This window comes from Penicillium mononematosum (assembly GCF_028829835.1).
Source record: "Penicillium mononematosum strain IBT 11891 chromosome Unknown utg000003l:1.0-8172316.0:1.0-8177699.0, whole genome shotgun sequence".
Classification (NCBI taxonomy): domain Eukaryota; kingdom Fungi; phylum Ascomycota; class Eurotiomycetes; order Eurotiales; family Aspergillaceae; genus Penicillium; species Penicillium mononematosum.
The window spans coordinates 1328577-1354897 of record NW_026643273.1 but is presented as its reverse complement, the minus strand read 5'-3'; the positions used below and the strand labels follow the sequence as shown (position 1 = coordinate 1354897).

General features: G+C 48.5%; 12 protein-coding genes across 12 annotated transcripts; 7 read left to right on the top strand and 5 right to left on the bottom strand.

Annotated features, from left to right (window-relative positions):
* Window positions 1-420: 420 nt before the first annotated feature.
* N7519_005434 (uncharacterized protein) lies at window positions 421-1062 on the top strand (the record flags this gene model as incomplete). The annotated part of the gene is made up of 1 exon (XM_057292210.1): window positions 421-1062. The coding sequence occupies one exon, from the start codon at window positions 421-423 to the stop codon at window positions 1060-1062; it is 642 nt and encodes a 213-aa protein (XP_057147021.1).
* A 932-nt stretch (window positions 1063-1994) lies between these two features.
* N7519_005433 (uncharacterized protein) lies at window positions 1995-2521 on the top strand (the record flags this gene model as incomplete). Its single annotated transcript, XM_057292209.1, has 2 exons — window positions 1995-2203; window positions 2281-2521. The coding sequence occupies 2 exons, from the start codon at window positions 1995-1997 to the stop codon at window positions 2519-2521; spliced, it is 450 nt and encodes a 149-aa protein (XP_057147020.1).
* Window positions 2522-3925: 1404 nt separating this feature from the next.
* Window positions 3926-5226, top strand: N7519_005432 (fungal specific transcription factor domain-containing protein; the record flags this gene model as incomplete). Its single annotated transcript, XM_057292208.1, has 3 exons — window positions 3926-4111; window positions 4321-4913; window positions 4983-5226. The coding sequence occupies 3 exons, from the start codon at window positions 3926-3928 to the stop codon at window positions 5224-5226; spliced, it is 1023 nt and encodes a 340-aa protein (XP_057147019.1).
* Window positions 5227-6461: 1235 nt separating this feature from the next.
* On the bottom strand, window positions 6462-7862 carry N7519_005431 (uncharacterized protein; the record flags this gene model as incomplete). The annotated part of the gene is made up of 2 exons (XM_057292207.1): window positions 6462-7268; window positions 7332-7862. 2 exons carry the CDS (start codon window positions 7860-7862, stop codon window positions 6462-6464), a joined length of 1338 nt encoding a protein of 445 aa, XP_057147018.1.
* Window positions 7863-8362: 500 nt separating this feature from the next.
* N7519_005430 (syntaxin family protein) lies at window positions 8363-9169 on the top strand (the record flags this gene model as incomplete). Its single annotated transcript, XM_057292206.1, has 1 exon — window positions 8363-9169. The coding sequence occupies one exon, from the start codon at window positions 8363-8365 to the stop codon at window positions 9167-9169; it is 807 nt and encodes a 268-aa protein (XP_057147017.1).
* A 405-nt stretch (window positions 9170-9574) lies between these two features.
* N7519_005429 (uncharacterized protein) lies at window positions 9575-10012 on the bottom strand (the record flags this gene model as incomplete). Its single annotated transcript, XM_057292205.1, has 3 exons — window positions 9575-9673; window positions 9733-9845; window positions 9895-10012. The coding sequence occupies 3 exons, from the start codon at window positions 10010-10012 to the stop codon at window positions 9575-9577; spliced, it is 330 nt and encodes a 109-aa protein (XP_057147016.1).
* A 908-nt stretch (window positions 10013-10920) lies between these two features.
* Window positions 10921-12766, top strand: N7519_005428 (uncharacterized protein; the record flags this gene model as incomplete). The annotated part of the gene is made up of 3 exons (XM_057292204.1): window positions 10921-11381; window positions 11430-12229; window positions 12300-12766. The coding sequence occupies 3 exons, from the start codon at window positions 10921-10923 to the stop codon at window positions 12764-12766; spliced, it is 1728 nt and encodes a 575-aa protein (XP_057147015.1).
* A 469-nt stretch (window positions 12767-13235) lies between these two features.
* N7519_005427 (uncharacterized protein) lies at window positions 13236-14199 on the bottom strand (the record flags this gene model as incomplete). Its single annotated transcript, XM_057292203.1, has 2 exons — window positions 13236-14071; window positions 14130-14199. 2 exons carry the CDS (start codon window positions 14197-14199, stop codon window positions 13236-13238), a joined length of 906 nt encoding a protein of 301 aa, XP_057147014.1.
* Window positions 14200-15410: 1211 nt separating this feature from the next.
* On the top strand, window positions 15411-16844 carry N7519_005426 (endonuclease/exonuclease/phosphatase family protein; the record flags this gene model as incomplete). Its single annotated transcript, XM_057292202.1, has 3 exons — window positions 15411-15617; window positions 15671-15927; window positions 15983-16844. The coding sequence occupies 3 exons, from the start codon at window positions 15411-15413 to the stop codon at window positions 16842-16844; spliced, it is 1326 nt and encodes a 441-aa protein (XP_057147013.1).
* A 221-nt stretch (window positions 16845-17065) lies between these two features.
* On the bottom strand, window positions 17066-18119 carry nbp35 (Fe-S cluster-binding ATPase; the record flags this gene model as incomplete). The annotated part of the gene is made up of 2 exons (XM_057292201.1): window positions 17066-17985; window positions 18038-18119. The coding sequence occupies 2 exons, from the start codon at window positions 18117-18119 to the stop codon at window positions 17066-17068; spliced, it is 1002 nt and encodes a 333-aa protein (XP_057147012.1).
* A 352-nt stretch (window positions 18120-18471) lies between these two features.
* Window positions 18472-19827, bottom strand: N7519_005424 (kinesin family protein; the record flags this gene model as incomplete). The annotated part of the gene is made up of 1 exon (XM_057292200.1): window positions 18472-19827. One exon carries the CDS (start codon window positions 19825-19827, stop codon window positions 18472-18474), a length of 1356 nt encoding a protein of 451 aa, XP_057147011.1.
* A 1428-nt stretch (window positions 19828-21255) lies between these two features.
* Window positions 21256-24435, top strand: N7519_005423 (phosphatidylethanolamine N-methyltransferase; the record flags this gene model as incomplete). Its single annotated transcript, XM_057292199.1, has 4 exons — window positions 21256-21430; window positions 21551-24155; window positions 24218-24308; window positions 24373-24435. The coding sequence occupies 4 exons, from the start codon at window positions 21256-21258 to the stop codon at window positions 24433-24435; spliced, it is 2934 nt and encodes a 977-aa protein (XP_057147010.1).
* Between the last annotated feature and the right edge of the window lie 1886 nt (window positions 24436-26321).

The following is a 26321-nucleotide window of genomic DNA, read 5'->3' as shown; positions in this document are numbered from 1 at the left end:
GCTCTTCTACGACTATATCCTTGTCCGATACTCCTGTCCCTTTCTCTCTGATTAGGTAGTCATCTATGAAGGATTAGGATTCTTACATTTTCCGCGAGGCTTTGTTGGATATTCCGGGCCTCGTTCAACAAAGGGCAGCATGATGTCTTTGGCAACAAAAAAATAGCGTCCATTCACTATCTGACCAAAAATAAAAAACTTTCAATGTCTTTGATTTCTTTCATGTCTAATAAAGGCATTATCTCTCGGGTCCAGTGCTCCAGACTCTCTAGGGCTATATAAAGCCTTCCCTCTTCGCATGAATAACAGGAATTCACCGACATTGGTATATTCTACACTGCCCCAGAGCCAAACATCCACATCCAATCCCAGACCCTACTACGACCCAATCGTGTAAGTCTTGCAGTCCCATATATCACCATGTCATCTGACGAGCTTGAGCGGTGGGCACAGGTCGCAGAAATCGCCGGCGGACCAGTCGAAGATCTGCAGATCACTCCCCAGGCATCTATACAGTGCCATGTTGGCCGACAGCTCTCCTTTTCCTGGCCACAGACAGTGATTACCGAGTGGATCAACGAGAACCACCTTATCTGGACCCTATGCGCCGCCCTCGCAGATTCCGGCCTCGACCGAGAGTGGACACAGGGTTTTGACCTCTACTTCCGCAGCCAGTGGGTTCAGATCCAGTCGACTGTGCAGCAGACCCAGGGTGTTGACCGGTTCCTGCTAGATATCTCAGCCCCGCCTATGTCTATGGCTGTGTTCGCCCACAACACTGGGCCTACGATCCGCTACCACTCCATCATGTCCACCCATGCTGGTACTCGTCCCGGCGGAGGCCTTCTGTATCTGTTACGGCATCTGTATCACGGACGTGTTTCCCCGACTGATGTCTTTGTTGTAGTTCTCTATGACGGAGATGTGACTGGAGGCGCGCGGCAGCTGCCTCCGTCCTCCGATTCTGACTTAGCTGATCTTTTCCCTGAGCGCTATTCCACTCCGCCTCCTCCTTACCGTGGCACTTCTCCTGCTCCTCCTGATTATGCACCACCATCCTGATGATGGCGTGTAGCAGGTGCCCTCCTTGTCTGAGGGTTGAACCTTACATGGAGACCGTCGGTTACTAACAGTTCTACTATCAGGTTATCAGATGAGATCGGCGTTTACACCCTACTTAGAATATTTTCCTTGGCTATATATCTCCTTTATATGGATGAATACAGTTGGTTTTTGTCAATTCTCTGTGCGTAAGATAGTTGTAGCCCTGGCCATGGTGGCGAGATTAGATAGCTGAGGAAAAGGATACCTCTTTTCGGTAGCTTATATGAAAGCGTTGGTTTAGAACATAGTAGATATTTACGTATAAAAAGGCGCATGGGCTAAATTTGGGTACCTAGGCTGTTAGGGCAAGTAACACGAAGCACAATCTACATAGCTTTGAGTTCAGCTGTAGTTTACTAAGTCTCTGTTCACTAGAAATATTTAAGGCAAGACACTAATTATAGTGAATGTCTGTTCTAATATCAGAAATAATACAGGGCTGTGTAGACTGGCCGCCTGATACCAAAAATAGCAAATATCGGGAGCCAATAACCGCGTGTAGGTTTAGCGGTGAAAGTATCTACAATAAGCACAGATCGAGAGTCAGTGGAAGGCCTTATTTTCTGGATCGTATCGCCTTTTTGACGTGTAAGGCTGTGTACTTTGTTTCAACAGTAATAGATCATCATTCGATAACCTGGGGATCCAAATAGGTTTGCCCAGCTGGGTTGCAATAACTTCAACGTAACTCTACGTCAGCATTCATCATGATCTTCATCTTACGTGTCTATTTCTCGTGTCCATGTCTCAGTTGAACTTTTCAACAAGTATATGTACAAGAAACATGAAGTATAAGAGGGTCGCCAACACCCTCGGTATACACTCCAACAGCAGCAAAGAATCCAACAGCAATCCCAAAGAAACAGAGCAACAAACATTAATCCAGCAAAATGAAGACCATGTCGATTTCCGCTCTCGTCCTGGCGACTGCCACCTCCATCCTCGCTGCACCCAGCCCCAAGGTGTCCGCCCTAGAGCCGCTGCAACTTACAAATCTCAACGCCGCTATCCCCAGCACGACCCCTCCACAAACCTGCCTTCTCTCTTTTGCTCTCAAAGACCCAAACACAAACACAGACACCAAATGCTCTGCTTACTGGTATGTTTCAATCTATGGGTTTAGGATACCCTATCAGCCCAAAGCAAAAGACATGGATGATATTGACTTTTATACAGGTCAATTGGAATGCCTGGGAACAAGACGTACAACTGCTCTGACAAGGCATACCGGCTCCACCTCCCAAATGGAATCTATGATATCGAAAAGTTCGATTTGGGAGTCTCCCGCGCAGACGGCTCTGAGACTGGGCGGGCCACTGTGAGTGGCGACTCGTGGAAATGCGAGAAGCAGGAGTATCCTATGGCGCGATGCAACTGGGATGGTATTTTCAGCCTCGATGTAGCCCCGTCTACTTGAGTGAGGGTTCGTGGCTATGTAAGGAGAGAAGGGAGTATCGGGCATTGGAGCTGGGCTAAGTGTGTAGATACGTGGACATGCTATTTGCTTCGGTTTTGTTGGTCTAATTTGGACAAATTGTTATTTATCTCTCGTCTTTTTGCCTTTATATATACTTCGATTTGTTCTGATTTCCCATCTGAGACACTTGTGTAGCTGATATAAGATCTAGCAACATGCTCCACAGGAGGGATCTGGACTATCTGTAAGAGGTAAAACGCAAATGAAATAAATGAAAAACGTATCCAGGAAAGTTGAATACTACATATGTTATGTATCATTAACACTCTCCATACATCGTACCTGGGTAGGTACAGCCCTGGAGTAGCCCTCGGGCAAAAAGCCCGCTGACTCATCTACCCACTTCCCGGGCGGTCTCGGCGCAACACACCTAAAAAGGTCTTGGCCTCAAAATCCCGTCAATCTCAATGGTTGCAGGCCAGTGGACTCTTCTACGCATCGTCCTCATAGGCTCAACCCCTGAAAAGCTTGATGATTCAGCGACCTTCCCCCCATCATGGCCCATAAGGCTCTTTGACATCTGTAAGCAATATTACGATATTGCTTTATGGACGATTCTACTGGCCCACGGGCCGCAAAGGGCGGAGCGCTTGCGATCTATGTCGACACCGAAAGGTAATATCCACACTGCCCGTGTGACAGCCCCTAATCTGATTTTGCCAATAGATCCGCTGTGATAGAAACCAACCCGCCTGTGAGAATTGCCATATTGCAGGGTTACCATGTACATTCACCCAACCTGTATCCCAGCCTCGGAAAAGTACCAGACAGTAAGACTCTATACTATTAAGCCCCTCTTTACCAAGTGCTTACGGGGTATATAGAGAGCTTGCCGATACCAAAGCTCGGGTCCGGGAATTAGAGGCGACCCTCCTCGGACTTAAAGAATCCACAAAAAAGAATCAGAAAGGGCTAGCTATCCATTCTCCGAGCAGAAGCTCTTCTCCAGCATCGCCTAGACCCGTATCGGAAGCATTCTTATCTTATTTGCCCGACACTCGTGATTTCGATACCGCGTTGGCAGCTTTCCAATGGCACATCTCCTATTGTGGGCTCGGGAGTTCCCTTTCGACGCAAAGGGCAGCTTTTTACTCTCTCATTCAAAAGCAAACGGGTTGTACATTCGATGTGGATTCCTTTGCTCATGAGGTCACGCAATCTTTCAATACACGACAGCTCAAGTCAACAAAGAAAGTGATTGGAATCAAATGGCCAGGGTCTGCTCTAGTCCAACAGTGTTTGGAATATTTTGATAGAAATGGCCTCTATTCTATATTTCCAATTATCGATGTTGAGGCCGTGCAGATCCTGCTCAATGCAAATGTCTTAGACAAGCCTCCACACATGAGTCGTGCTGCGAATCGGGCTTGTCTGGTTGCTTTTGCGGCAATGATCACCCATATCCACCGCCATGAGCGAGCTTTCGCCAGCGCCGACCCGGATGCTTATTTACAAGCAGCGCTAACGCTCCTTCCTGAAATGTTACTGGAGCCTCCTGATTTAAGAACCTTGGAAGCGGTGACAATATTAGTAAGTTCTTCGCGTGTCTACCTGGGCAGCTCCAAATGTGGATCCCATGTCTCAGAAGCTTATATGTGGCCATAGATGCTCTATATCTGCCCTCTTGGCAGACCTCAGGCAGGAGAACTACTTCTTGGAATCGCAGTGCAGCTCATCTATAACCTCGGGGCAAACAGAATACAAACCCCCAATGAGATACACAGGACAGATCAGCGTAGCCAACACCTCCGAGCTTTGTTCTGGCATTGCTATGCCGTCGACAAAGAATTCTCTATCCGAAAATCACAACCACCCTTGATAAACGACGCCGACTGCGATCTAGATCTGCCTACAACATACGCCCAGGAAACCTCAGAACGCCACTTCTACATGAAGCCCTTGTCATCCAAGGAGCTTCTTTTCCCTCCGACCTCCGCTTTTCCTTGCTCAAGTCCAAGATCTTCCGATTGCTTTATTCAGCGCACAGTCAGACGCTACCAGAAGCTAGACGCATTCAATATATCCGTGAATTAGACCAGGAACTGAGTGATTTGAACCTGGGGTATCCCGCCGACTGCCGGCCGGAGGTGTTCGCCACCGAGAGCGCACCGGACTATCTGTTCCACGATATCAGTATGCGCGGGGTGAATATCCATTTGGAATATTACTACTGCCTCGGAAAGATCCACGGAGCGAGTAGCTCTTCCAAGATACCTTCTCCGCAGAGCTGGTCGCCTCTCCCATCTAGTGCAGAGCTGTGCTTTGAAGCTGCGCGGTGTTCGCTGATCTACATCTGGCGAGTCCGCCAGTTCATCAACCAGCATACATTCTGGTAAGGGATGCTGAACTTGTCATACATATATATACCTAGGTACTAATTCGGGGTTCTGTCGTGTTCTAGGCTTCACGCGCAGTTTCTCCTCACGGCCGTTCTCTCGGTCTTCTGGTATCTAATCACTGTTCCGACTTCATCTACTTTCACAAGGGATCTCAAGACCTTGGAGGATATCGCTGGGCTCTTGGCTCACCTTGGCAGACCGGCGGATGATGGGCAGACTTACCCACCATTTTATTTAGCGCAGGCTTTTGTTGAGAGGTTGGTCTCCATGGCGCGGCATTCCAGGTCTAGGATTGAGGGTACATGATAGGATTGTTCAATACTTCCAGTCACTACTCCCTTGAAAGTGGTACTTTTGTATATATAGGCAATGCTAGTACACCCCGTGACTCGGGCTTGGGAGTTTGGATTGACGTAGGTATCATCTAGGAGTATACGAAGTATAGCTCCCACCTTTAGACGTTGCATGACTTCCGCTAGGCATTGAGTTGGCCGGTTTAACTGATCTGTGCTATTGAAATTAAATACCATGTGACGAAAGTATGTATTTATCAATCTGTCAATATGGAGTGCGGCTTTTCCACCAATCCCTGTCGTTTAAGTATACATCTACTCCCTCTCCCCCTCTCCCCTGCAGATTAATCTTGATATCTCTCTTCCTTTCACCTTCCTCTTTTCTTTTCCCTCCCTCTCTTCTCTTCGCCACTCTCCTCTCCTTCATCTACCACTGTAACTCCTTGCTAAATGACAGGCAACTTCCTAGTCACCAAACGACCGATCACCAGCTAAAACATGAATAGCGGACGCTGAGAAGCGAGAAAATATTCCGGGTCCACCTTTTCACAATAACCAGAATGGCTTTGAGCCGCCACTTACCTTAACACTATTAACTCCAAGTTCGCGATGCGTGGGGACTATTGTACGCTAAACTGCTTTATAATGCATTCGTTCGCTCCTCTCTTCAACAGCCCGGCCGGGCTAGCTCAATCGGTAGAGCGTAAGACTCTTAATCTTAAGGCTGCGGGTTCGACCCCCGCGTTCGGCTATTCCTACAAAAACTTGAGATTTCTTTTTTGCTCTTTTCTTTTCTGGATTTGTTCGGTGATGACAGAGGGTGCATCAATAGACCTTTTTTTTTTTTGGCTTTGCTAGGTATATCTGTTGGTGCTCAAGTGCAGGTATCTGCATGATTTACCGGGGCTCTGAACTCGCCTCAAAGCTTGTCTTTTTATTTTTTGGAGCTATTCCTTGTTGGTATCCGGTGATATATATTTAGATCTGAAGAGCAAGGATCCCTAATCTTGCATATGTATTAAAAAGCCAAAAAAAAAAAAAGTATATCCTTTATTAATGTAACCAGAGCCGTCCATCCCTGTCAACTATATACAACACGGCCCTATCAAGTCAACCCAATCATCAGTCATATCGTAAGCTACAAGATACACACGAAAGCCTACAACCCCCCTCGCAGTAGACGGGAAAATGCAACGCCCTGAAGTACCCCAAACACACCCTCACAGCTTCGTTCCCTCGCGTCCACTGTCACTGGGACGCCTGGGTCGAAGAGGCCCTGAGGGACTGACCAGCAGCATGGCTCGGCCCAGCCACCGACGATGCCATATTAGTCCGTGTCCCTTCGCTTTCTGTAGAGTTGGGGCGAACAGCTCCTCCCCGCGTCCCCTGGTGAAGACGAGGGTTCATGAGCCACTGGACCTGCATGCGGACACTGTTGACCGCCGCATTCGTGTGGGCTATGTCCTCCTTGATGCGCATACATTCATTCATGATAGCCATGCTGGCGCGAGCATCTAGGTCGGTGATAGCATGCGAAAGTTGGCTGACCTCTTCCCGGAGCGATTCGTGCAGGGAAAGCAGATAGGTCGTGGCATTGGATGAAAATACACTCCCAGCAAGGTCTGCAGGATCATCTGTGTGGGCGTCGGCGCGAGCAGAGGATTGCTGTTCTCGGCCTGACTGGGTAGGCTGCCCACCGCTATGGCTGTTCGCACCCAAGCGCGTGGATTCGACAAGAGTGGACCGAATGTTTGCGAGCCCATCCTCGAATATCTCATTCCGCTGCTGCAGATGCCGCATACTTGATTCAAGGGACTTGAGCCGGGCATTCTGCGTCTCAAAGTAAGGGCCCATTGCGACTATGGGGCAGCTTTGCTCGTGTGCTGCAATATCTGCCCGTCGGATCTTAACTGGACATGCATATTTGGATGCTGTGCAGGGAATCGCAACCTCCGGACATGATTCAATATGCTCCTGCAGTGCCCCTCTAGTGACAACAGTTTCGCAGTCAGCACATGTGACCTCAAGAACTGGACAAAGCTCTTTCTCATGCTCCTAGCATAGTCGTTTCTGGTCAGCATCCATAGAATTTCTAATAAGTTCAAGTGGGTAACAAACCTCGTATTCATGCTCTAGAACATCTTCTTCGCAATGCGCGCACCGTCGCACTTTATGAATACACTTCTGATCCATCCCAACATCCTTGCTCCGCGTCATCTGATCGCATGAATTATCCGGACACGGCAATAGCCGATACCCACAGTACTTCTCAACATGCGACTGGACATGGCCTCGGGGTATTATCTCTTGACAGCCCTCCGTTATTAACGGACATCGCACTCGGATCTCGTCGCACATGTTGATCAGCAGGCGGGGCACGCTAGCCGACACCTTCTGGGTGGGATTTCGGCAAGAGGGACACGGGAACTCGTCCGAGTCGGCCGAGCGGAAGGTGTTTATTGCCGAACTGAGGCAACTCCCGCAGAAGACATGGTCGCATTGAAGACGGACGGGTTCAACGAAGGGACAGTGACAGATCGGGCACATAAGGTGCGAGTCGTACTCGGAGACGAGATCAAGGCTGCGGAGGTCGATTAGCTCGTCGCGCTCGCGGCTTTCTTCCATTGCTAGGAAGTCCTGTAGATTCATGTTGCGCGGAGTCCGAGCCTATCGGGAGGCCTTCCAAAAATATGCAAAGTACCAACGGACTTTAATTCCCTATGTTGTTGCTTCTTTGAAATGCGGAACTGGTGCGCGGATTCATGCAGCTTTGCGCTAGATACCGAGGTAGACCGAATAGTCCAGATCCATGAGGATGAGACTCAGAAAACAATCAGTTGAGCGATCGGAAGCAAATGCTTGCAAGACATAGACATGTTAATCTTCCGAGCTGAAGAGAAGGCGGGATGACTGCGGGGGGGGACCAAAGGGAGGCAAAGGCGGAAAGTGGTTGATCCGCACTTGTTGCCTCCGCTTGTGATTCCTCGTCTTACCCATCTCCACCTTCAACCTCGCCCGGGCGTAAACATCTCAAACAGTCTGACTTTATCTGACTTGGCTGATCGGAGGTCTTTCTCCGTATTGACCATCCAAACGCCTACGATTTATACATCTCAACAGCCTGTCATTTTGATCTCACACTTCTCATCATGACGAACCCTTCCCAGCTATTCCTACTCGCCGATCACATCAAATTGTCCCTTTTGGAGCGCGAAAGGGCAATCTCACTCAATCTCGAGCCCAATTCCAAAGATGGAGAGATCTCTTGGTCTCTTGAGTCACTCCGGGAGAGCATAGAGGCTTTGGAAGCCGAACAAACCCGGCTAGCCAACTCGCATGACAGCGCAGGCGCCACCGCTTTGAAAGACCAACTCACCCCCCTCCAAGCCCAATACAAAGATCTCTCGACCCAGTTCTACGGCACAGGCGGCGAGCCATCCGAAAACACGACGCAGGCGTCGAAAACTGCCAGCCCCGACCTCAAGCAGCCAATCCCACAACATCCACCTTCCAAATCCGTCCGTTTCATGGACAGCTCCGCCGCAGCGGCAGCCGTACAAGATGAGCTTGACGAAGAGGATGAGCGCAACCGCAGCAACCTCTTCCGTCCATATCGTGATGAGCCATCGCCGCGGCCGGATCTGTCAAACCTTGACAACCAGCAGATATACGACCACCACGCTCAAACAATGCGAGACCAGGATGACCAGTTGGATCGGCTGGGTGAATCAATTGGTAGACAGCACCAGCTGAGTATTCAGATTGGGGATGAACTGGATGGCCACGTTCAACTTCTCGATGGGATGGATGGGGACGTCGAGCGTCATCAGAACCGGCTAGACGGTGCGAGACGGCGCATAGATAGGATCCGCCGAAAGGCGGGCGAGAACTGGAGCATGATGACTATCATTGGATTGATCATTGTTCTGGTCATCTTGATCGTGATCCTGAAATGATACCCCGATACTGGTGGATGATTGGAGGGTCTCTTATTGCTATTACTTTTTTTTAACCTTTTTCCTTTGGCGAGCGGGCGTTTACAACTTTACGCGATATGGGACGATTGATTCTCCTTATGTTTTTTTTTTTTCACTTGGCTCGAGGCGTTAAGGCAATCGAGTCGTCCCTAGATTCTTGATCATACTACATCTACAAAGCCTACCCTTGATCATAAACTTCCATATCTAATTATTTGCTCAGACAAAGTGTGCAGTATCAATTGTCATTGACGAATGCGATAAACTCGAATGAATCACCATAAAAGACTCCCAACAGTCTCACCCGTAGACTGCTTCAATAAAATACATGAGGAATAAACGAAAGCCGCGAGCGAAAATTCACAAAGGGCGGATGGCTTTCCCTTATTGTTTATTGTACTTCGAGCTCCCAACATTTTTCGTTCTCTCCTGCATCTTCTGGAATTCGGCATCACCATCTAACTCGCCGCGATCCGCTTTGACCTGAATGAATCAAACATATTAGCTCTGCTGAAAAATGAACTCTAGGGGCCAATGCTTACCCCGGCCTCGCTGTTACTAGCCAGCTCGGACTTCCACTTCCCCTTGCCCTCCACAGTTTCCTTGATGACTTCTCGTTTATGGGATTCGTAGTGGCTGGAGAGGTCGTCGCGGTCTTGTTGTGGTTAGTAGGGCTGGGACAAGTTGGTGGTGGTATTACTGACTCTTGTCATCCTCTTTCAAGCTCCGGACTGCTGAGGAATGGAACGTAGAAGCTGGCACGGCGAAGTTGGTCCGGATAGCTTGGCGGGAGGAGGCACGGATGGATGTGAGGAATGACATGATGGTTATGATATAGGTGAGGTGTAGATAGGATGGTAAGGTAACTTCAGTAACTTCGGAGATTCAAGTTCGCAGATTGAAAGAGAGGAAGAGTATTTGAAATCCAAAATGATTGGAAGTGTCGATATTTAAAGAAGCAGGTCTTTTTCCATTCGGTTCTGAGTGTCCTGATGCTATATGACATCATCGGGTTGGTGGGTCTATGCTACATGTGAATATACCTAGGTAGCCCTGGAGGTATGTAGCTACCTAGGTAACCATGGACAGTCACGTCGAGAGGACACTAGTAGGGAATATTCCTAAACTTGACATTCGAAGATTTTGAAGCTTTGATATACTCCGTGTTAAGGACCGTTGCTGTCCTATGTTGTATGTCGTATGTAGGATCTCCCCGCATAAAAGTGTGGAGACGTTCCGACTTCTTGATTTTCTTGATTTTCTTGATTTTTGAAAATAGTCGTCAATATACTCGACCAACCACCTGGGCAGCTTTATTATGTGTTTTGATAGTACCTTAAAGTGACGCTGGAGCCCTGGAGGGAAAGATCCCTCAGGCCAATGATTGTTCAGTGGGCCATGTCTCAAGGGCTTGAGGGACGTGATATAACGAAAACTAAGGTTCCTGTTTAGGGCCTCAGGGGGCCATGGCCATATCCCAGTCTGACAGAAGGCAATCCAAGGCTCCTTACACCCCAGGTCCATTAACTGGATGCTCTGGCAATCAATGGACGTGCATATAATACGAACAATCCTCATGTCGATCATTGCACTAATAAAACCGCCTGCACAGCCTCAAGCTGAGCCTCAAGCCGTGGCCGGGTGAAAAAGAGCTGCCCCGCATCAGATGAATATCTGTCTATTCCAGCGAAGATTTGCCTCCATTCATCGTCCAAACGCATTTTATTGCGATGTCAGGTCTCGAGGTGGTTGGTGTTGTCGCCAGCATCATCCAGATCGCAGACCTTGGCGCCAAACTATCCGTCAAGCTCTGTACTTTCTACAAAACAGTCAAAGTCGCAAACAAGTCAATGCAAGAGCTTTCCAGCGACGTTTCACTTACCTGCAGCATTCTAAACGAGCTCGGCAAGACACTCGAACAAGATGACCAGACAAGGCTTTGCTCCAAACAGGCTTTTTCCACGGCACAAGAGGTCTTACAGGAATGCAAGTCGGTATTCGAAGAAATTGACTCCGCAATCGAAAAGCATACCCAAGACAATGAGAAGAATCGCCTTTTGCGACACGCCCGAAAAATCACGATCGCACTCCTTGGACCGGACTTGGATGTCCTCAAAAGTAACTTGGAGAGGCTAAAATCGACAACATTATTGATGCTGCATGTCATCATGTATGCGGGACAGCTTCGCAAGTGAGTTTCTTTGCTTGGTTATCTGATCTCTTGATCTAACGTTGGCAGGGCAAATGAGAAATCTACCATGGCCGATCAACGTGGTCTCATCCAAACTCTTCTAGAAGAGAAAATCGCGAACGATGCCAAATATAATACCCTTAGCAAATCTATCCAAGCTGTTTCTATCCCCGAAGACGATAGCGCCTTTCAGCCCTCAGTCAAAGCTTTGAGCATTGATCCGCAGCCAACTCCACCAACTCCTCTCTGGAACGAAGTGGGAGAATATTACAATCTGGTTCGAGGCCTACTCTGTCAAATCGACGCATACCAAGATATCCTAGAGAAGAGTCGCCATCTCAGAATTCGAAATGGTGTTATAAATGTGCATTCGGCGGAATCTGTTCTCTTTCAACATATTCATGGCCAAGCGGCAAATCAACTTTTTGATGACCCCATATTCAGATTCAGGGATGCTTCTTTCCCTGCAACTCACCAAGTACATACGAGGTCCGATTTCCCAGACAAGACTGCAAAACGTGGAAAGACGCGAGCAGAACCCTCTTATAGCTCTGATTCCGAATATGAACCAGAGCGTGAAAGGACTGGGAGATCCTATGTCCACAGAGAACGCCGGCGCGATCGAGATGAGACTCGTGTGAGCGTCAAGAGCTGCATTACTCCATCTGAGGATAATCTTTCGAACTCCACAAGCTACGAAGACTCTTGCCGCACAGCCCCTGCGCTGCACAAACGACGTAACATTAGTCGCAGTCTGCGTCTGCCTACGACCATGTCGCGGTATGAGCGAGAAGTGGGCGATGAGCCACCCGCGCGCAGAGATTCCGATGAAAGAGATTACTATGGACGTGAGTGTTCGAGTTCATCATAGCTCTACAATAATAGTCGGCATTGTGCTAACATGGGCCATTTAAAAAGTCCCGTATGCATACATCAACTCTCATAAATCCGAACTTGAAGCGCGCCGCGCCGAGGCAGAGAATACTTCCCGTCGTCGTTCGCACTTTGGCCATCGCTCTTGGCCCGATCCCAGACCTGGCGATTCAACCGCCCAAGCCCCCCAGCGCCGTCAGAATCGTGATCGAGACCACAGCAGCGATGACAGCAAGATATGCATTGACATGGATAAAAAGGGAGCAGAGGACCAGCCCATGCTAGCTCCTCCTTCACAGCCTATCAAATCCAGCTCTGATGATGGTGATTATGATGATGATATTCTCATCATCGATGGAGTGAACAAACTGATAGGAGAACCAATTGAAAGCAAAGAAGAGAATTGGGACTCATCCTCGTACGTATCCGGCGAACCTGCATCGGATATAATAACACTGGAAAGTCTGGTGTTGCAGTGGACAACACTCAAAGAAGAGGAACTCCATGTATAATAGAATAACGAGCAAATATAATTCATTCATTGGCTTTGCTTGGCCCTCAAATTTTGGAACGAACTATAACCATTAGCAGGATAGAGCTGGAATTTATATTGCTTGGCATATCTACAAATGTCATAGTATTGCTTTTGTGGGCGGACTTTTGGTAAAATATCGGTGTGATGAGTAAATTTTCCTATCAGGGCAAGCTGGTTATGAGCATAGAGGGTTAAATGGAGAATGGCGTGAATATTACATATGGTCATTTAGCTAGATTATTGTCTACATTAGGGACCTCCCTTGAAGTCTACTGGGAAATAGTTCTTTGAGGAAGTGAAAACAATATATATTTCTGTATTTCGAAGCATTCTCTATCAAATAAACAAGACTTAACTGAAGAAAAACAAGAGCTGCTAAATCTCACACAGCTAAGACAATCAAATTGCATGCACTGCGAGGGCTGTTGAATGGACGCACAATCCTCCTATGATTGTATACCTGTCTCAAGGTAAGATTTATTTTCAATATCAAACCGTATCTGCATGATAGTTTTCCTCCAGACAACGACTCTGGTGATACGATGTGTACCTCTAGGGAACGCCGACAGAACAACAGCCGCCGCTCCTTTCCCAAGCTGTGTGCCTAGAATGGCCTTGTATTCGGGGGTATCAAAGCTCCAGACCACTTGGTTCTGTGATGCTGAAGATCGCTGGAAATCCTGGGAACCAGCTGGTTGAGTTCTAGCCCAAAGGTCTTGTATGAAGTCCCTGGTATCTGTGTTGATAATATTTTCGAGGTAAATATGTCTCAAGATATTCCGCGCGAAGTGAGTATCGTACTGTGCAAGGGCGACTTGACTCCACCAAGGTCCATCGTATCTTTCAACGTTTCTCAGGATAATAACCCCTAATGCGGTCGAGATATGGTAAAAGTTTGTTCCCGAACCTCTTTTAGGGTGCGGAGTGGACGAGTTCTTTGAGATCTTGATGTCGTGGTAATCTTCAGGACCTGTAGGGAACCCACAAGCCTCGAGGTCATCTCGAAGACCGATGGGTGCTGGTCCCCAGCGGTTGAAATTTGTTGTCCATCGTTGGGACCTGTGTGCACCATGGGTCAGGCTTCTAAATTCAAAATTTAGCGGTTTCACTGTACAGTTGGGCTCGTTTGCATCATCGATCCATCTTTGTCGCAAGCCTCCCCACATCTCGCGCTCGCCGTACTGATAATCGTTAGGGTTATCGGTTGGGATGGAACCAGGCTGAGAGGATGCAAAAACAGGATTATTGGGAGGGACGACAGGGCTGGAGGCGGGCAAGCCTACTGGAGCAGGGGGGGCTTATGTATTGTAGCTCTATAGGGTCATCGCCGGTAGGAGGACCAAAGCCTGGGGATCTGCGGCGGCGATTGCGGCAGATACCGAAACAATTCAACAAGCAACAACCAGGCATAGCTGCGTATATATTGGATTTGATCGGAACCTATAAAACTAGAATACCGGTTATTGAATAGAGTATCGAGTGCTGTATTGAAGGATGAATGATGAGCTTGTACTTGTCCATTTGATACAGAGACATGCCGAGGATTATATAGATGTGAGTTAAGTAGGTGGCGCATACTCGACCGTGAGTATCCCTTTCAAGTAACATACAAAGGGGACGAAAAGAGAAACATTTAGCACAAAGAGTCGACAGAAATATCAGCACTGGAACAAGACAGACAATGTTAACGGAAGCCGAGGTCATGATCCTAAATAGAGATTAACAAGTAGACAAAGAAGTCGAAGTCGAAGACACCGAGAATAATGAGCACAGCAAGTGCGAAAATAGTAATTACAAAGACGATCGTCGACAAAGAGAACATTGTAGACCAACACAAGAGCATAGACAAAGAAGTCGATGAGATCAATGCCAAAAGCTAACTGGTGCTAACTGGTCTAGCAATTCAGGATTGGCACATTTCAGGCTAAATGATACAGAGATCAAATGATATAGAGATCATTAGCCTGGTATATACACCATTCCAACCAGTTCCGGACCTAGGGCATTGTCGCCGTGATGGCCACTTCGCTGCAAGCTTATATCCATACCAAGCCTATGGTTTCTTCGTTGCCTACAATCTCGCATGTAGTTCATTTATTTGACCTTAGATGGATATCGCCTTTGACCTATCATCAGGTCATGATCCGGACACTAAGACACCATCTTGAAACATGTCCAATTGCGGGATACTTGCGGTATTTGAATAAAGAACATGCATGTTTATTTCAAGGCCGTTAGCCTATTAAAGATCATGGAAGCAGGCTAAGACTGATACTTTCACAACTTGAGCTAGTTAATCTACCCCTGAACTTGATTTAACGTGAGCATTTCTGCAGGACCATTTCTCCGAGGCTTCCCCTGTCTCCATATGCATCAAAGAGGAAAGGGGAAATAACACTGCCAATCATTGTCAATCGGCTGTACATGTGCAGCAACGGGTATTATACCGTTTATTGCGGCCTTAGCGTAAAACATGGTCTCACATTAGTTCGATTTATGCCACGGAGTAAATAAATCCTATATAAGCTTCCCCGATCACCTTGGAAACTCATGTCAACAGCCCAATCTATTAATTGCTTTATGATATATCGCATCTTGAACAGCTGAGGTATCCTTTCCAGATGAAGACCATCCTTCTAAGCGTTCTGCTGCCGGCATTAGCCAGCGCAGCGACAACAAGCGGTAAATTCACTGCGCTGAGCTTCAACGTCGCAGGCCTGCCATCCATCCTCCAATCGAACGATGTCAATGGCACAAAAGTCGAAAATGCCAAGCTGCTCGGCACCTACTTCTCACAGTATGGCTACGATATCATCAACATGCAGGAGGTGCCGTTCCACCCAGTCTTCCTAGTATACCAATCGATCTAACCACCCTCTAGGATTTCAACTACCATGCCTACATCTATGAAACAGATACCCACGCCTACCGGACCGCTACTTCTGGCGGCGCGGCCATCGGAAGTGGTCTGAACACCATCTCCAACTACAACTGGGTAGACTTCGCACGCGTGAAATGGAACAAATGCTCCGATGCATCCAGCTCAGACTGTTTGACCCCGAAGGGTTTCACCTTCATGCGCTGGAACCCGGCCGATGGAGTCTATGTAGACTTCTACAACCTCCACGCGGACGCTGGGTGAGTACAAGCTATTCTCAAGTTGTAATTGACCTCATGACTGACTCCAGCCAAGCACCGAGGACGAAGACGAAACTGCCCGGAACTCCAACTTGCAGCAAGTCGCAGATTACATCGACACCTGGTCGACCGGTAACGCCGTCGTAGTCATGGGCGATACGAACAGTCGCTACACGCGCGCCAAAGACACGGCCATTCGCGTCTTCAAGTCCCAGAATACCCTCGCAGACCCCTGGGTCGAGCTTGAGAAAGATGGTGTCTACCCCACTGCTGGGGCAGATGCCTTGGTATGTGAGAATCCGTCTTCTGTTCAGACCTGCGAGACGGTTGATAAAGTGCTGTACCGGGGGTCCAACGTTGTGTCGCTCAAGGCAGACAGCTTCGTCTATGCCAGCGAGAAGTTCACAAACACAGACCCCAAGTATTTGGGCGAGATACTCGCGGACCATAACCCGATTCTTGTGAACTTCACCTGGTCGCTTTCGTCATCGCTGCGACAAAGTCAGTTCTCTGGTGGTCCGCATGGGACCTGGTTTAGTGATCTGCCAAGTATTCCTTCGTCGCCTGCCGCTTCTGTGATTACTTTCTCTGGTGCGGAGAGATTGGATTCCGTTGCTTTGGAGTTGAAGGATGGCACGTCGTTTAGCCATGGAGGAACTGGTGGCACTAAGGCCTCTCTTACCCTGGCCTCTGGGGAGTATTGGACGGAGACCAAGCTCTGTACTGGGGAGCATAATAACCACACTCGCAACTTTTATATCAAGGCTACTACCAGTACTGGTAAGACCTTGGAGGCGGGCACTTCAACTGATAATTGCCAGACATTTACTGCCCCTGATGGCTTTGCGGTTGTGGGTTTCATGGGACAAGCCGCGGATGAGATCGATCAATTGGCTTTGGTGTATGCGGCCTATTAAGGGCCAAGGAAGCGATTAGATAATTGAGATGTGAAGTCAAATTTCTGGTGAATATGTATGTGCTCATTTGCCATTTTGGCCAATCGTATCAAGTCATGGTTTATGCAATGTATGTCCCAAACGCCGAGGTATTCCACAGAAACCTTACCCATATGCACCGCGCTGTGTAAATAAGCCAAGAAGAAAAAGCACTTTAATCAACCACATCCTCCGGGAGAACATCATCCGGGTTCTCCCCCAACTGCTTGTCCCACCAAGCGCACGACGCGCTTGATCGCCTTGGACGCGGGACTTTCCGGGAAGTTATCCACGAAGCTCTCGCCAAAGTCACACGCCATGCCAACGCGGGGATCCAGAGGCACAGCACCTAGGAAAGGAATTCCCATTTTCTTCGCTAGCCGGCGACCCCCGCCAGTTGTCGCTCGGAATATTTGCGACTCGTGGGTGCAGCTAGGACAGACAAATCCAGACATGTTCTCTACCAAGCCCAGTACCTTAATTCCAGCCTTGCGGCAGAAGTCGACCTCCTTGCGAACATCCAGCAATGAGACCTCCTGCGGGGTAGTCACGACAACGGCACCGTCAACGCCAGACTCTTTCAGTAAAGAGTTGACAGACAGATGCTCGTCAGACGTTCCGGGAGGTGTATCGACAATCAGGTAGTCCAGCTCGCCCCAGTCCACATCTTTGAGGAATTGCTTGATCAGTCCGTTCTTCTTAGGCCCGCGCCAGATCACCGCATCGTCCCGGTTGGGCAGCATGAACTGAACGCTCATTGCGCCCAGGTTATCTGTCACCCAGACCGGACTCCAGCCGGCATTGCTGATATGAATAGTCTCTGACTCCACGCCCATCATCTTGGGGATCGAAGGCCCGCAGATATCGGTGTCCATGATGCCGACGGTGGAGTCTGGGTTGGCGGCGAAAGCGTGCGCGAGGAGAGTTGAGAACGTAGATTTGCCGACCCCTCCCTTTCCAGAGAGGACTAGGATCTTGTGTCGTATTTGAGAGAGTCGTTCAGTGATGATCGGGATGTCGGGGTCGGGCCCTTTGGGCGCGGTGGCGCAGATCTGTTGGTTTGGGCAACCGGCACAGGCATCGCCTTGACCAGCTTGCTCGGATTCAGGGCCTGGGCAGTGTTCTACTGAGAGTTAGTGTGTGTATATTGTGGCAATGATTCTGCGCATGCGTACCTGGTTCGGGAGCGACAAGGCTGGGTGGCACCTTGGACGAGACTGCTAGAGACTCCTCGAACTCCTCCACGTAGGGCGCCATTTTAGATTGCTGCTCTGTGTGGCAATGAGAATGAGAGCAAGCGACCGAAAATAATAAGATAAATGTTATGCAGTTGGAAGAAATAGAGAAATTCGATGTCCGGTGGCGGACTGATGCTTGATAAGCGGGGATGACTAAAAACCGGATGCGATTGGCGGGGCAAAGCATATCTGCGGTGTCGGAGCGCGCAAGTGTATAGAAGCCGAGAGTGAAGTATTTCATTTCATATGATCGCTATGCTAACTGAAACTATAAAACACTGAAGAATAATAGGACATACTGTGTAGACAATAGGCAAAGCAACTGGAGAATAATGCATGGTTTGAGAACCCCGTCTCTATAGCAAACCACCTTATCTCTTATGTCCATTTGCCAAGCCAACCAGATCTCCATATTTTAGTGTATTTGTCGTTGCGGTATATTGACTGGCCTCCGGTGAGACAGTCAAGATCATGGCAGAATGAGTATCGGTGGATGCCTCGAAGTGCTCCCGCAGCACCATGGTCAATGGAGAGGAGCGGTACGGGATACGAGATTTCTTGCTCGATCGGGCTCGGATCACTTCTTTCAACGCGAGGAGATCAGTATTTATCTGCCTGCCTTCTTGCTTCTCTTGGGGGGTTTGCTTGAGCGCAGAGTCAGTCGTGCTGGAAAGGAACTCAGCGCCGGCCAGATCCACGAACACAAGTTTCCCACCAATACATCGATGTGTGCGAGCGGTAGTTGCAAACACTTGAGACTCATGCTCTTCTGCTTCTTTCACGCGAGTCTCGAATTCGGCTTTTTTTGCTTCTGCGGCATCGACGCGTGCTTGATCCATTTGATAATCAGGATTCGGAACGAATTTGCCCTCGTCAGTCTGGATAACTGCGCGAGATTGTTCCTCGATATAAACATCAGTTGCATGTTTCCCCACAGGAACAAGCTCAGATTGCCGCTCAACCACCTGATCACGCGCATTGAGAAGATCCTTAGTGATGATTTCCAGTTCGATCACGGCATGGGTGCGTGAGCTTTGATCGTGCACCGTCGATGTCGCAGTCTTGCGATGTTTCAGGCCTTTCTGTAGCTCCTGGTGCAGCTCTTCGAAACTCCAACATGCCTTCGTAGCAATTGGTCGGACTCTCACTTTTCCATTCTCCAGCATTTCCGTTTCGCCACGGATGTGGACCCGGCCATCGGATCCCTCGCGGACAAAGCACTCATTCCGCTCATTGAGGAGATCGAAAGCGATATTCTTCCGCAGTTCAAACACACGGAGCCCAATGCCGAATTGGTGGTTGTTGTCCTTCGAATTGATGTCTTCTAGCGCAGCGCTCAGTTGACGTGCAGCAGCTAAACAAAGCCCAAATTCATCCGCATGCTCAAAGTCGTAGCCGATCATGGTATGGGATTTCCCGCTACCTGAGTGGCCGTATGCAAAGAAATTACAAGAGTTGCCCTCCAGCACTTCTGGAATGATTGGTGCAACGACGCGGTTGAATACCAGGTGGTTGTTATCATTACATTCAATGATCCCATCAAATGAAAACCCACTCTTCCAGGATTTTTCTCGGGTCGAAAGTGCTTTAGCTTGCAGAGGGGACGTGATGGAGACGCACGACTGCGGATTGCTGTGATGCTGGCCATATTCCCGCTGGATTTCTCCCGTTTCGGCCTCTCTCTGATTGAGAGGTCGCCATCTCATCCATACTTTAAATACACTCATCTTCCTTACGCGTGAGTGTTCCGGTGACTAGAGGAGAAGAAACACGAGCACACGTCCAGGGGTATCGCACCGTTGGCTTATGTAACAAGGCAGCAATGCCCAAGTGGCCCCGGATCCTTCAGGATCCTTCAGGGCTAGAACCTTTGGCGGGGCGGGGCATCGTCAAGAATAGTATGCTTCAGTATAGGCTGGGCTTGAGGCCTCTGACGGTGTGTGTTACTTGAATTCCATGGGAATGACATCGGGACGGACCCCACAAAGCCGAAATAGACGTTCGAATCCCGCAGGACGTGCCTATCACTAACTTATAGGCCTATTCAGGTCGAGGCGGGTTCTGCGTACTTTGTACATTTAAATATGCAAGTCCTAACCGTGGACATATGGAAACTACTCGACAATAAATAGCCCCACAGGAAAATAATCCCCGGGCCCTGTCAGCACTTAGCCAGGGGGGCAGAGTCTTGATCAAGCGCCTCCACTGCAGCATGGACGTGGCCCAGTAGAACAGGCCGAAAGGCTGCATGCAGAATGCTGCGAGGACAAGAAGCGGGGATGTGCTGCAGCTCAGATTGATCATCACCCGTTGCATACCACGTAGTAAATAATAAAACCCAGTGAGGTCGGCAGTGTATTATTATGAGTATCCATTATCAATCTTGGGGAGGCATTGACATCAACGGTACCTGGACATCATAACGAGGGGTTTCAATCCCGGCCCTGGTCAACAACCAGGGATTTAGATTGGATGATGTCAAGTACTCCACTGGCCATGGATCGTCCCATTCGTCCATGGAACATGCAGACACGATCACAATGCATTTTATATACGGGGCTCGAGCTCAAAGGGAAATGCGCGTATCAATCTATGCAGACGGTAAGTGCATACGGTATATGCTATTGGAGCGCACAACTCCCACAGGCTCTGCCGCACTTGCCGCACTGCACGATACCCCGCTGTTGATCGGTGTTGTATACATATGGGGCAAGAGATGAATGGATAGACAGGAGATGTGGGTGTCCAAAGCCAATTCAAAATAGAATTAGACGAGGTCTTTCCCAACAACAAGTAGCGAAGAGCACTAAAGCCACTTAGCGTCGGTTGATCGAAGGCTCCATTTCTTTCCCCTTCCGCTCCATTCGGAGGCCCGCATCTCTTGAGAGACTTCAGTCTCAACGGTTCCACTCTTTGTCGGGATTGATATAAATAATAATTGGTCTCCTCGATAAATTCTTTTCTTTGTCTTTCCTGAAAGCAAAAAGGAGAAAGAGATACCTCCCATTGTCACTCAAAACCCTAACAAAATAGGACCCTGTTTCCGTTGGTACTGACTAAGCATAGTTCCGCTTTTTCGAGTATCACATGCTTTTGTCGTCACATTCTGTCTCAACAGTTTCCCTTCTCTCAACACCCTTGTAACGTGGCACACCATGGATCAAGGCCTTTCAACAGGGGCCCATCAGGATACTGATGGGCTACGTGAGAGAAATACACGCGTCGATTCAACAGTCGGTCGCGAGGCTTTAACAGCCGTTGGGGAAATGGAGATCAAGGATAAAGATGGCAAAGCATCAAAGACCTTTGGGAGAACTCCCGATGGAACAGGTAAGCCCGCTGTGTGTTAATTATGTTTGCAATTGAATACAGGGTTTATCTGCATGCACTTGAGCCTTCCGTCGTATTTTGTCAAGAAGTCCGCTACTAACCGGGTCCGACGTGTCATAGTGTTTACGGTCCCTCAGACTCATGACATGGTCTCCCAGTTACTTTTGCCATCCGAGCCAAAGAATTTTGGTGATCTTGTGGTGTTGATTCTATTGGCGGGACATATTCTGTTTCTCTGGGCACTCCCTGCGGGGGCCAAAATCCCCATCTTTGCAGTCACCTACCTGTTCTGGCGCCTGGCTTACAATGCGGGAATTGGGTGGCTGCTTCACAATCAGTCGCACCACAAGACACTAATTCGATGGGCGGAGAAGACCAAAGTCTTTGTCAACCCAGCCACTGGGGAGAACCCCCACCCTAAATTGTATAATTGGATCAAACGGGAACTGGAGACCAAGATCCCGCAGGATTACTCGTTCGACAATGCTCCAATTGAATACAACACCTGGCTTGTCTTTAGACGTCTTGTGGACTTGATCCTCATGTGTGACTTCACTTCTTACTGCCTTTTCGCGATAGCTTGTGGTCACCAACCCGTTGACGAGAGTATTCTCATGACTGTTCTCCGGTGGTCCGCAGGTATCGTGTTAGTGCTGTTTAACCTCTGGGTCAAATTAGATGCCCATCGAGTGGTCAAGGATTATGCCTGGTATTGGGGTGATTTCTTCTACCTCATTGACCAAGAATTGACTTTCGATGGCGTGTTCGAAATGGCACCCCATCCCATGTACTCGGTTGGTTATGCGGGCTACTACGGAATCTCTCTGATGGCAGCCAGCTATAAAGTGCTGTTCATCTCGATCATTGCCCATGCAGCACAATTCGCTTTCCTCGTTCTTGTGGAGAACCCGCACATCGACAAGACTTATAACCCGCCACCACCCAGAAAGCGCTCTTCTACCTGTGCGGATTCTTCTTCCACCATGCCCACCGATTTAGACACTCCGACAGCGCCAACTCCGTCTGAAGACCAAACTCCCAACGCGACATATTCGTATTCGGTTAAGCCGCCGCAGCCCGTCCACAACCTCTTGGGGCTGCACAACCTGGATTTGTATAGAACCACGGATTCATCGATCATGCTGGTTCAACTTCTTGTATTCTCTATTACAGCTTTAACACCCTCTACACCATGGTATCAGTTGCTGTTCGTGGTCCTCGCTGCCATTTCCAGGATCTGGTATTCCGTAGGTATTGGGTATATCCTTCGGAACCAGTCCAACACCAAGTCTTGGACCAGGCACTTCGTCAAGTATGGTGACACGCCGCAGGAAGCGTGGAACCAATGGAAGGGCACTTATCATCTCAGCATGATCTTGTGTTACTCTAGCTTTATTGCTGCCGTGTGGAAGATGTACACATTCCCGGCAGATTGGGGCTATGGTCTGGTTCTGTTCCGACATGTGCTCGGAGCTGGCCTGATCAGTCTGCAAATCTGGACTTCGGTCAGCATCTACGAGTCTCTCGGTGAATTTGGCTGGTTCTACGGAGACTTCTTTTTCGATGACTCTCCAAAGCTCACCTACAACGGCATTTACCGCTTCCTCAACAACCCAGAGCGCGTTCTAGGTCTCGCAGGCGTGTGGGGTGCTGTTCTCATCACCAGTAGCGGGGCCGTCACTTTCCTCGCCTTGCTGAGCCACATCCTGAGTCTGGCTTTCATTCAGTTCGTCGAGCGTCCTCACATGCAGAAGCTGTACGGTCGTAGCCTTCGCCAGGATGCGGGTCTTGTGAAGAGTCTGAAGCGGTCCCTGCCACCCTCTCTCAAGCAATTGCACGGAAGTGTTGATAAGATGTTCGATGACTCCTTCGAATTCATCGAGGAGATGCTTGATAATGCCCGACCGAAACTCGCCGCGGGAGTCAACACCTTTGTCAAAGATACCACTGCGCTTTTCCAGAAATACCCTGCTCGCGTCACCATAGCCCGAATTGATGCGGACCTGGCTGGCTTCGACGTCCGCGATTATGCTCTGTCGGTTGAAGGTACCAGTGCTCTATCCTTCGAGGAGAGCGAAAAGAACAAGGGTCGTGAAGGTGCAAACGCACGCATGCCCCTAGACCGCCGTGGCGATCTCAAGGACTTGACATTTGAATACGGCTCCCAGATCAGGGTCAAATGGACTGCCCCGCTCCACCACAGCAAGAAGGATTGGATTGGCCTTTACCGTGTGACAGACAATACATCGCGAGAGGTTACTCGTGTGTCATCGCAAGGCCGCTGGGTCGCGACCAACGAAGGTGCATATGACAACTTAACATGCGAAAAGGGTATCCTCACTAGTGATGTTGTTATCCCCTCGTCCGAGCGTCAGGGCCAGGACCCCTGCGAGTTCGCATCTGGTGAGATCGTTTTTGCTGGCGACAAGCTTTTCTGGACCCAGGGTGTCTTTGAGCTTCGCTACCACCACAACGGTATGCACAATGTCATGGCTATCTCAAGACCATTTGAGATTCGTATCCGCCGGTCCGATGAGGATGAAACTATTTCTGACGGCGATTCTTTCGTGGAATCGGCTGTTGAGAGTGCCTTGTTGCCCGTTGTTCGTAACTGTTTCGATCGTGATCCTGAAATCGCTCCGGAGACTGTTGATGAGCAGTTCGGTACCCTTGTTGAGAGGGATGGAAAGTTTGCCAAGCGTGTTGTCTTTGCTGTTCATCAGATGTAAGTTACCTTTCTTGATGCTCCTTCCAATGATGTATCATATTCTGACCCCCGTCACGCAGGTTCGGTATCGAGTTGGCAGCTGAGGTTGTCAAGGCCGATGGCAACGTGCGGAACCTGGCTTGGAGAATATGCAATGCCAAGAAAGTTCTCGTAAGTATCAAACAGCCCCGGCTAAACTTAGGCCGTTGGACCAAAGCTAACTAGTATGATGCAGGCTCCCTACAGCATGTCAAGATCCAATGGCACGACGACACCACTCGAGGAGAGCAAGGAATGAACCCTCGAGGCAGATTCCTGATACGTGCCAACCAGCCATACATTTATGATGGCAGGAGACGACTTGAGTTGAACGACATGCGTCAATTCCAAGTGGATTTGGCGCTCGACGATTGATGCTTTACAACAAGAAAACACCCCGGAAAAAAAAGAGCTGTCATAATTAAGATAAGATCATGTTCTGAAGCAAAGAGGAGTTGTCCTGTTTTGGTTTACTTGCCTTGCATGTAATGGATCATGCGAGGTTCAAGGTAATGATTCCCATGGTGATTTTGTTTAGACTTCAGGGGTTGAGTGGGTGGCAGGGGTGATTTTCATCTTTTGGGGACTTTTTGACTGAGCCGATTACTTTTTCTTCTCTATTCCATCGTATAGAGCTTTAGGAGAAATCTATTGCTTTGCTTGTGATCGTTGAATTCGTTCTTTAGGACTCTTGCGAGAACCAGACGTAAAACTGCTTGTAATGCCGTAAAATATACAAAGGCAAAAGTGGCTATCTTCAGCGGGGCTTGTATGATACCTCCAGAAGATAGCTTCCAACTTCAACCATCTGCTCCTAGCTCAGTTTAAGGGAATCATACCCGAGCATTGACATAGATGCAGCTCACCACTCAGCCAGGAACAGCTATGCCTCATGCTCATGGGATACGCAATGAAACTCGGTTACTGGACTACGTACTACAAAAAGGTTATTTCATAAAGCAAGTATGTTAATACGCATGTGCATCATACTATATATTATGGTATTCCGAAGTGCAGACCTAGGGAAAACTTTAAATGCTGTCAGCGCAAGTCCCAAGACTCAAAAGAGCAAAACAAGCACGAGTAGCTTCACAGTTGCAAGCAAAAGTGGAAGCATATACAGTATTCAGTCAAGCCGGTTAACTCATCCCATCCCCTGTTGGCCCCTCGCACCGAACTGTCACCCAAGACGGATAAGCAGCCCAGCATTAGGAAACCAACACAAGCCAAGTATAGCAGTACCATGCCGCGGACAAGACAACAATGCAAGGAACGTAATCAGACGACGACATGCCCAAAGTTCCCAGGCTCCACAACCTTCCTCCCTTTCACACCAGAAGGCATAAGAGGTCCAGTATGAGGGAGATGGAAAACAGTGGATCGAAGCCTGTATTCCTCACAATGCTGTACGGCTTGGGTGCAACCTGAGGGGCGGTCCTCAAAGAGGTCGTTGAATGGATAGACTGGTTGTCATCATAATAACTGGGGGAGACGTGCAGTGGAACAGAGACAATGATGTACCTTTTGGGTATATGATGAGGTTGAGCATCAATTATATGGATTACAGCTAGATCTTTTGACTTGTCAGCACTCTTGTCATTGAGAGGATGGTTGAAAGACAATGATAATGACTCAAGAAGGATCAGGAGTTTTTGGTAAGGTATTTTGTTATCTTCAAAAATTTTGCAGAAGCAGAACTGAAAATGTTTTCTCATCATAATGAGTGCAGGTGGGAAAAGAGAAAAGGAATTGTTGTCTTACCTTATTAGTTGAAATTTTCATAGAGCTTCCTTCCCCATGGACTCGAAAACAAGTGAAGAGGGTTTTTGGTCCTGTCTTTAATCAATTGTTAGTCCCTGATGCATAGCAGTGGAATATTGAGAAACAATAGTGAAGTTTGTTGTCATTATCAGATGGTGATGCATGTTTTGTTCATGGCCCATTTTTTGTCGCCAAACAGGAGTTGGAACTCTCTCGATCATGTAGACGGGGTTGGAGGGGATTGAAGGGTACTCACATATAGCATGTTAGTGGCAGATAGAGTAAAATACATCAATTATCATCAAGAGTCAACTCCATCGACATTAGAAGGAGTTTCCTCTGATCGAGAATGTGTGTGAAGAAGAGAAAGGAAAGGGAAGAGCA